The 9,548-nt window shown below is 64.4% G+C and overlaps 2 protein-coding genes across 3 annotated transcripts; one reads left to right on the top strand and one right to left on the bottom strand.

Annotated features, from left to right (window-relative positions):
- On the top strand, positions 1 to 2,925 carry IGFALS (insulin like growth factor binding protein acid labile subunit). Of its 2 annotated transcripts, none has more exons than XM_021529667.2 (2): positions 1 to 86; positions 614 to 2,925. In XM_021529667.2, exons 1-2 carry the CDS (start codon positions 71 to 73, stop codon positions 2,428 to 2,430), a joined length of 1,833 nt encoding a protein of 610 aa, XP_021385342.1. In that variant the 5' UTR covers positions 1 to 70; the 3' UTR covers positions 2,431 to 2,925. The 2 variants fall into 2 exon arrangements, with proteins under 2 accessions (XP_021385342.1, XP_021385343.1); XM_021529668.2 differs by having other exon boundaries at positions 31 to 86; positions 617 to 2,925.
- An 847-nt stretch (positions 2,926 to 3,772) lies between these two features.
- NUBP2 (NUBP iron-sulfur cluster assembly factor 2, cytosolic) lies at positions 3,773 to 8,342 on the bottom strand. The gene is made up of 7 exons (XM_021529672.2): positions 8,307 to 8,342; positions 6,763 to 6,881; positions 5,983 to 6,175; positions 5,592 to 5,746; positions 5,342 to 5,452; positions 4,984 to 5,053; positions 3,773 to 4,407 (listed from the first exon to the last, which is right to left on the bottom strand). The coding sequence occupies exons 1-7, from the start codon at positions 8,338 to 8,340 to the stop codon at positions 4,265 to 4,267; spliced, it is 825 nt and encodes a 274-aa protein (XP_021385347.1). The 5' UTR covers positions 8,341 to 8,342; the 3' UTR covers positions 3,773 to 4,264.
- Between the last annotated feature and the right edge of the window lie 1,206 nt (positions 8,343 to 9,548).

Genomic DNA, 9,548 nt, shown 5'->3' with positions numbered 1-9,548 from the left:
TTGCTCCATCCATCCCTGCGCAGTCGGAGGGGCCGGAGAGCGGAGCGGGAGCCCTGCCCTGCCCGCCGCCATGAGCGCAGGCAAAGGTGAGGCTGGGACTGCCCGCGGCCAGGCTGGGGGGACCGGCCGGGACCGGGGGGGACGCGCTCAGACTCTGCCCGGGCTCCGGTCACCCTTTAGCTGCTCCTCCTCCACTGCTAACAGGATATTTTGGGGGGCCCCGAGCTGGCCGGGGGGCTGCAGGCGCTGCAGGGCAGAGCCCAAAGGCGGATGGGGAGCGCAGGGACGGGCAGGGACCGGCACCGGGACCCTTCGGCGCTGAGGGAGGGGGAGAGGGGTCTGGGGCCTTTCCCCACGAAAGGGAGAAGCTGCTGCTCCATATGAAGCGCGGGGGTCCCTGCAGCCGAGGAGTCAGAGCTGTGGCAGCAGCGGGGGGAGATTTTGGACCGTTTCCCAGGGGATCCAGCCTCTGCAAACCCCGGGAGCGAGCCCTCCATCCCCCGCGAGTCCCGGCGCTGCGGGCACCCGGCCGGGGCTCCCGGGGGTGTCCCGGGGGTGTCCCCCAGAGCAGCCAGGCCCTGCACTGACGCTGTCCCCATTCCTCCGCCCCCAGCAGGCATCCCCCTGCTGCTCTCCCTGGCCCTGCTGCTGGCTGCCGCCTGCCAGCCCCCCGCCGGGGACCCCCCGAAGGAGCCGGGGGACGGGGCCGGGCCGCGCTGCCCCAGCCCCTGCGCCTGCAGCCTGGACGATTACAGCGAGGAGCTGAACGTCTTCTGCAGCGGCCGCAACCTGAGCCGCCTGCCCCAGGACGTGCCCGCCAACGCCAAAGCGCTGTGGCTGGACGGCAACAACTTCACGCTGCTGCCGGCCGCCGCCTTCAGGAATTTGTCGGCCCTGGACTTCCTGGACCTGCAGAGCAGCCAGCTGGGCTCCGTGGAGCAGCACGCCTTCCACGGGCTGCGCAGCCTCTACCACCTGCACCTGGAGCGCAACCGCCTCAAGCACCTGGCCCCGCACACCTTCCTGCACACCCAGAACCTCGTGTCCCTCAGCCTCAACAACAACCACTTCAGCAAGGTGGAGGAAGGGCTCTTTGCCGGGCTCTCCAACCTCTGGTACCTGAATCTGGGCTGGAACTCGCTGGTGGTGCTGCCTGACAAGGTGTTCCACGACCTGCCCAACCTGAGGGAGCTGATCCTGGCCGGCAACAAGCTGCCCTACCTGCAGCACCAGCTCTTCTGCAGCCTCACCGAGCTGAAGGAGCTGGACCTGAGCGGGAACGCGCTCAAGGGCATCAAGATCAACATCTTCGTCAAGCTGCAGAAGCTGCAGAAGCTGTACCTGAACCACAACCAGATCAACGCCATCGCCCCCCGCGCCTTCGTGGGCATGAAGTCCCTGCGGTGGCTGGACCTGTCCCACAACCGCCTGGTCTCGCTCTACGAGGACACCTTCCTGGGCCTCCTGAGCCTGCACGTCCTGCGCTTGTCCACCAACTCCATCACCAGCCTGAGGCCCAGGACCTTCAAGGACCTCCAGTTCCTGGAGGAGCTGCAGCTGGGGCACAACCGGATCCGGGGCCTGGCGGAAAGGACCTTCGAGGGGCTGGGCCAGCTGGAGGTGCTCAGCCTCAACAACAACCAGCTGCAGGACATCAGGGCCGGGGCCTTCCTGGGGCTGCACAACGTGGCCGTGATGCACTTGTCTGCCAACTGCATCAAGGTCCTGCCTGACTTTGTCTTCAAGGGGGTCACCAAGCTGCACAGCCTCCACCTGGAGCACAGCTGCGTGGGCAGGATCCGGGCCAACACCTTCTCCGGGCTCTCCAGCCTGCGGCGCCTCTTCCTGCAGCACAACAGCATCTCTGTCATCGAGGAGCAGAGCTTCAGCGAACTGCACGAGCTCCTGGAGCTCGACCTGAAGCACAACAGGCTGAGCCACCTCTCGCCCCAGCTCTTCACGGGGCTGAGCAACCTGGAGTACCTCTTCCTCTCCTCCAACCACCTCCTGGAGATCTCCCAGGACGCCTTCAGCCCGCTCCAGAGACTCTTCTGGCTCGACCTCTCCCACAACCAGCTGGAGACACTGGACAACAGCGTCATCTCCCCCCTGGCCAACCTGCGGCACCTCAGCCTGAGGAACAACTCCCTGGAGACCTTCTCGGTGGCATTCCTGTGCCCGCCCTTCGCCCTGGAGCAGCTGTGGCTGGGGGGCAACAACTGGCACTGCAACTGCTCGCTGAAGGGGCTGCGGGACTTCTCCCGGCAGCACCCGGCCGTGGTGCCGCGCTTCGTGCAGTCCGTGGTGGCCGAGGGGGACGACGCCCACGTCCCCATCTACACCTACAACAACCTCACCTGCCTGCAGCCCCCGGGCCTGGCGGGGCTGGACCTGCGCGACGCTGCCGAGGAGAGCTTTGCCCACTGCTGAGCGGGGCTGGCCCTCCCAGGGACCCTCACCCCGGCCCTGGCTCTGTGGCCACCCCAGCCAGAGCACAGATCTGCCACCACCTCCAGCAGCCGCCCTGCTCAGAAGATGCTGGATGGGCACCAGCCCCACCCCCGGGCTTCAAACTGAGTATTTCAGTGCTTTAATATTTAAATAGCAGCCCTCAGGGCAGAGCGTGGTTGCTCCCAGCTCCCAGCAGGAGAATCCCTGGATGGGGGAACGCTGCACCCCCAGCCCTGCAGCCACAGCAAGGGGCAGCCCTGCCCAGGCCAGGACTTTTATGAGATAAAACAAAACATTTTCCTGCCATGAAGCATTGGAGAAATCCTAAAAGCCCCCCTCCCCAAGCTTAGGGAAGAGGGCAGAGGACTTGCTGTAATGATTCCTTGCAGCAGCAGGTGTAGGCAGGGCACAGAAAGCCCTCATTACTCACCTGATAAATGGCAGCAGACAAATAAACCTTTGGAGCTATTGCAACCCACCTCGTAAGTTATGTTTTTTCCAAGGCTCGTGCTGCCCACAGCCAGGATTTCTCCCCAGAGCCCCTCAGGGTGAGGGATCTGGGCCCCAGGGGGCTCCCAGCATGTCCTGCAAGCCCTGGGTGGGTGGCACGTTCCCAGGGAGGGAGCAGAAATGCCCAACTATCCCACAGAAGCCAACAGTCCTGACAGATTCCAGCACTACTGCCCAGCTCTCCAAATCCCAGATAAGTGTCCAAAGGTCAGACAAAATTTTCCTGGAAAATTGCATGAAGGGAAAGCTGCTCGGGTGTGGGTCCTTGCGCAGCGGGAGCAGGGCTGGATGCTGCTCCTGCTCCTGCCTGCTGGAATCCAGTCTCCTTAGTGGAAATGCAGGATTTCCCTCCCTTCCCAAAGCCTCACCTGAGGGTGAGTCCCAAAGGCAGAGAGGGAGGCAGGCAGGAGGGGCTCAGAGTCCAGGAGGGAGGGAGATGAGATGCAAGGCCACCACCTTCATTGCCTCCCCAGCTTAACTCAAGCCTGCAAGAGGAGGGCAGCTCTCATAGGAGCAGCAGCCCATGGGAAGAAGTGCAGGGAACAGGACATGGGGAAGTGAAAGAAGCAGGAACCACCAGGGGACAGGGAGGAGCCCCAGGCTGGGGCTGGAGAACAGCTCCATGAAGGGCTGCCAGGGCTGGCTCACAGCAAGACAAGGGACAGGCTGGATCCTGATGCTGCTACAGGATTTAGCTGAATTCCAGCGAGGAAACCAGGGAAAAGCAGGAAGCACCTTGATGTACATGAAGGGCCAAGACTCAGAGATACAGCGAGGCCTGAAGCCATGGAGAAACAGAAGTTTTGCAGACTTGCATTTTAAGAAAAGGTTTTACTGCCTGGAACCTTGAAAAATATTCCTGAGTCACAGAAGCCCAGCAGGCCCGAGGGCTCCTTCCCAGCATGATGGGATGCAGCTCCCAGACATCCTGAAGGCGTTTCCTCAGCCCAGCCCACGCTGTGCTGTGCCCTCACGGCCCATCAGGAACCAGCCAGCCGAGAATGCCGAGCTCAGAACCTGGCCTGGCTCCACATGGGAGCACCCAGCACGGCCCAGCCACTGAAGCAAGCCTGGTGTGATCCATCAGGCAGAGGCAACAGCACATGGAGCCATGATCCAGGTGATCAGAGCCATGTGGGAATGCTCAGGGAAGAACAGCAGTGGACACTGCAGCTCCAGAGTCTCTTTGAGTCTGAGGGGATGTGGCTTCTTCCCTCTGGGACTGCCAGCAGCAGCAGGAATCTGTGCTCCCCACCTCACACCCCAATTCGAGTTGAACAGCTCCTGCATCCCTTTCCCCTCCTCAGGAGCTCCTCTGTGATGTATCCAAGATCTGCTGGGCAATGTGAGTCAAGGCAGGGAAGGCAGAGCTCTTGGGAAACTCTTGGATGAAGTCTCTGCCTTCTTCCAAGCTCTGGCTGAGCTGGGGGTCCAGGGGGACGCAGCCTGCGGGACAAGGGAGGGAGAGTGAGAGCTCGCTCCCTGCAGGGCCCACGTCTGCAGCCAGGGATAGAAAACACACTGCCAACAGTCAACTGCAGGGAAAGTGGTAGGGGAGAGCCACCACTGCCCTCTCTGGGCTCTCCAGGAGAAAATTCCTACCTGCAACCACTTCCTCTGGCTCCAAGACCCCACCCCACCCTGGTGCTTCATGACAGGGGCTCTCCCACCTGATCCCAGCCCTGTCAGGGGCAGGGTTCAGCCCTCAGCCCCCATTTCTCAGGAAGACTCCAGACATTCCAACATGGTTCTCATGGAGCTCCAGGCCTGTTTACACTGTCACCATGATGTCAGCAGTCAGAGCAGGCTCCTGGCATCACCATCTCTGCCCCAGCAGGGCCAGGGGCCCACTGTGAAAAGTTTGGATGGCAGAGAAGCAAAGCAGAAGCCTCAGCTCTGCCCAGGTGCCTAGGGCTCACAGCCCAGGCCATCTGCTCCTGTGATGCTCCTTCCCTGTGCTCAGCCCTCCCAGAGCACCAGGAGGTCAGCCCTGAGCAGAGCTCTGCTCCAGAGGCCACTCACCCAGGAAGGGCACCCCGGTGTGCTTGGCCAGCTCCTCGCCTCCCCCTTTGGAGAAGATGTTTGTGCATTCCTGAAGGAGGAAGAGCAGTGAGTCAGGAAGGCCAGAGCCCTGTGTGACAGGGCAGCAGCTGCCAGGCCCTGAGCGGGGCCAGCTCCTCTCCACCCTGCAGCCCCAGGCATTCCCTGTGCCCCACCCTCTCCCAGTGCTCCTCAGGACAGCAGAGCCCAACGCTGGCAGCGCCTCCCCTCCCTGGCTCACAGCACCACCCTCGTGGCATTTCCCAATCCTCCACCCCACCACCACAAGGAAGGGCCCACAGCAGCCCTGAGGCTGCACAGCAAGGTCAGGAGAGCTCACAGAGCAGTGGGGGCACACGAAGCCGCTCATGTTCTCCACGATGCCGAGGATCTGCAGTCCTGCCTTCCTACAGAACGTCAGCTCCCGCCTCACGTCCCCCACGGACACAGCCTGAGGGGACAGCGGCAGCTGGGATCCCTCTGGCCACGCGGATGTGGCTCCAGAGAACACGTGTGGAACATAGGGAGCCCTGTGCAAACCTGGGTGCATTTTCCCCCCTCCTGCCAGGAACTCCAGCCCCGTGTCCCACCTGAGGCGTTGTGACCAGGACTGCCCCGAGCAGCTGGAAGGGCCTCAAGGCCTCCACGGTGGAGATGTGCTCGTCGGACGTGCCCGGCGGCGTGTCCACGATGAGGAAGTCCAGCTCCCCCCAGGCCACGTCGGTGACAAACTGTTTGATCAAAGCTATGGAAATAAAAGGGCAGATAAAAAAACCCAAACCACAACGGGCTTCAGCAGGTGGTTTGGGAGCCGTGGGACAGGGAGAGGGGACAAGGCTGCTGTCAGCACAACGCGTGCTGCACTCTCCCCATCTGAGCGATTTCAACCCATCCTCGTGGAACAGGAGCCTCGTTCCCCAAGGAATAACCTCTCCAGGAGGGCTCACAGGAGGTTCCTCCAGCAGCAAGCCCCGGGGTTACCGTTTTTCTTGGGGCCCCTCCACACCACGGCGTCGTCCGGCCGCTCCAGCAGGAAGCCGATGGACATGAGGGCGATGTCCTGGCCCACGAAGACGGGGACCCAGCCGCTGTCACACTGGTGCACGGCGCTGTCCTGCGCCCGCAGCATGCGCGGGATGCTGGGCCCACACAGGTCCACGTCCAGGATCCCCACCTGGGGACAGCCACAGCCCTTCAGACACGCCCGGCAGGGCGGGCTCGGCAGCCCCCGACCACCCAAATTTGGGCTGCCCACAGCACCCTCACAACAGCCCCGTTTGGAACACAAATGCTTTGAATTTCATATCCCTCCTGACCTCCTGCTCCCCAAGGAGCATCCCCTGGGTGTTTTCAAGTGCTTCATGCCAGAACCCAAGTGACACGGGCTGCACAAAGCCTTTAAAAAGATCCTCAGGGAATTCAGTCTGTCTCCTGCCCACCCATCCCCTTTTTATCCCCATTTTAAGAGTCCTTGAGCTCACCTACTTCACCCCACAGAGGCAGTGAGGGTGGCACCAAAAAGCAGCAAAGCCACGTCCCAGTGCCAATTTCAACAATAAATATTGGGTGGTTTAATAAAATAGATAAAAGAGAAACAAACTGCAGTGCCTGAACTGGATCACACTATCACCAATTGCATTTTCACAGAGAATGCACACGCTGCCCACCAAGGACACCCGCATGGAAAGGATGTGCAAAGTCCAGCCCAGCTGAAGGCAGGAAGGGACAAGGCAGAGCTCAGCAGCCCAAACCCTCACTCACCCTCTTGCCGGCGTGCCGCAGCGCCAGGGCCAGCTCGGTGCAGAGGGTGCTCTTCCCAACGCCGCCCTTCCCCGACAGCACCAGCACGATGTGCCGCACCCCGGCCAGGCTGGCTCTCTCTGCAAGTGCACCACACAAGCAGGGAATATCCTGAGTGGGAAGGGAGCCACAGGGATCATCCAGGACAGCTCCTGGCCCTGCACAGACCCCCAGCAATCCCACCCTGGGCATCCCTGGCAGCGCTGTCCAAGCACTCCTGGAGCTCTGGCAGCCTCGGGGCTGTGCCCATTCCCTGGGGAGGCTGGGCAGTGCCCAGCACCTCTGGGGGAAGAACCTTTCCCAAAATCCAGCCTGACCCTGCCCTGGCCCAGCTCCAACTGTTCCTGTCCCTGTCACAGAGCAGATTGGAGCTGCCCCTCGGAAGGAGCTGCAGTCCTGCTGAGCTCTGCCCTCAGTGTAAGGCAGTGGGAAAGAAGAGGTGGACATGCCACAGGTGTTTTGTCATCAGAACAGGGACAATGAGAGCAATGGCAATAAACACCGTCTGTGGGGAACAAAGGCTGGTCCCGATGACCTCAGTGGAAATTGGGCAGCAGAGCAATAAACACGCACGGGGCTCGTGAGGCTCAGCCGGGCCATGGCCCGAGGCTGATGGTGAGCTCAGGCCCTTGGCGTTTCCTTCCTCCGTGCCACACCAGTCGCTTCCTGCCAGTGCCACGCTCCTCTCCAGCCCTCCCCGCACTCCCGGCTGTGCTGCCAGCGCTCCCGGCTCTGCTCTGGGCTCAGCTCCCCGGAGCAGGGAGCGCTCGGCACCGGAGTCCCCGGCCCGGGGCACGCAGGGGCAGCCGGGCCGCTCCAACCACAGCCGGCGACCGCCACCCGCCTAGCCGGGACCGCGTCCCCCGACACGACCGGGCACGGATGAACGGGCCGGCAGCGCACGGCACCGGCGGCATGGAGCCCGCACGCACCATGGCAGAGCTCATCCGCTCCTCCGCCGACGGTAAAGGCCACGGGCCCCAACGGGGAGGGGGGAGCAGGGGCCCGGGGAGGGGCGGACGGGGCTCCGCAGCGAGCTGCTCCCGGGGTACCGCCCGGGGCCGGCGAGCTGCTCCCGGGGTACCGCCCGGGGCCGGCGAGCTGCTCCCGGGGTACCGCCCGGTGCCGGCGAGCTGCTCCCGGGATACCGCCCGGGGCCGGCGAGCTGCTCCCGGGGTACCGTCCGGGGCCGGCGGCAGCCCCGCGCCCGGCCCGGTTACTCGGCGCTGTGTGCCGCGGGAGCCGGGCCCGGGCCTCTGGAAAGGCTCGGCGGCACCTCCCGACAAGCGGTGCCCGCCGCCTGCGGGAGCCCGGCCCGGCCCGGAGCGCTCCTCACCAGGAGTCGGGCCGAACACCGCGTCAGTGGCTCGGCCCGAGCACTTCGGAACTCCGTGGAACCGCGTCCTGACCGCCCTCCAGGCCCGGTCATCCCGGTTCGGACGCTTCCCCCGAGGCCGAGACCCCGCATCCCTGTTCCCCCAGCCCGCGGCCGCCCCGCCGCTCACCCCCGGCCGTCTCCTCCATGTTGCCTCCCCGCATCACCCACTTCCGCCTTCCGCCGGCCCACGGCCCGCCCCCTCAGACTGATAGGCGCTGTGCCCAATCGCAAGCCGCATGTTCACCGAAGAACCCGCCCTCCAGGCTTCACAGCCAATCCACGTCTCGCACTCCCTTCACATCAGCCAATGGACTTAGTGCTTTCCCTTCGGGAGCGGCCACCCAATGGCGCCGCTCTCTGGCGATTGGCACATGGGGTAGCCAATAGTGCCGGGCTCTCTCAGGCCCCGCCCCCTTTGTCCCCCTTCGCCTGTGAGTGACAGAGCGCTCAGCCAACGGCGAAGGGGCGCGGCGCGGCCGCAGCCAATGGGCGCCAGGGGGCGGTGCCGGAGCCGATTGTTTATGTCCCGGGAGAGGAAAGTAGGTCAGGGCGCCGCGGGCCGGGCCGGGGCAGCGCCGGGCCGGGCCGGGCCGGGCCGGGCAGGTGGGCCGGGACCGGGGGCTGGGCCGGGGCCGGGAGCGGGGTTGGACATTGGCTGAGGGCGGGCCGGGGCCGTGCGGCCGAAGCGCCGCGGCCTGGCCCGGCCCGGCCCTGTCCGGCGCGCCCCAGCCGCCGGGCTCCGGTGCCCGCCCTCGGGGGAGCCGCTGCCCCCGCGGCCAGGGAGCCGAGCCGGGCCCGGCCGGACCCCGCCGCGGCTCCGCGGGTCACGCCGCGGCATCGCCTCGGGCCTTGGGAAGGCCTCGGCGGGCCCAGAGCCGCTCAGGGTAAGCGGCTGCTGCGGCAGCGGGAGCGGGATGGGGCCGTCCCGTCTGCCGCACTGCTCCCGTCCCACGGGCAGCTCTGCTCGAACAGGACATGAGGGGCTGGAGCGTGTCCAGGGGAGGGAACAGAGCTGGGAAGGGGCTGGAGCCCCAGGAGGGGCTGAGGGAGCTGGGAAGGGGCTCAGCCTGGAGAAAAGGAGGCTCAGGGGGACCTTGTGGCTCTGCACAACTCCTGACAGGAGGGGACAGCCAAGGGGGTTGGGCTCTGCTCCCAGGGACAGGAGGAGAGGGAATGGCCTCAACTGTGCCAGGGGAGGTTTACACTGGATATTGGGAATATTCCTTCATGGAAGGGGTGGTCAGGCACTGGCACAGCTGCCCAGGGCAGTGATGGGGTCACCACCCCTGAAGGGATTTATAAGACATGTGGATGTGGCACCTGGGGACATGGGTTAGTGGTAGCCTTGGCAGTGCTGGGGGAATGGACT

The sequence above is a fragment of the Lonchura striata genome, chromosome 16 (assembly GCF_046129695.1).
Source record: "Lonchura striata isolate bLonStr1 chromosome 16, bLonStr1.mat, whole genome shotgun sequence".
In the NCBI taxonomy this organism is placed as follows: domain Eukaryota; kingdom Metazoa; phylum Chordata; class Aves; order Passeriformes; family Estrildidae; genus Lonchura; species Lonchura striata.
The sequence above is the reverse complement of the archived record's forward strand: the minus strand, read 5'-3'. Positions and strand labels throughout refer to the sequence as shown.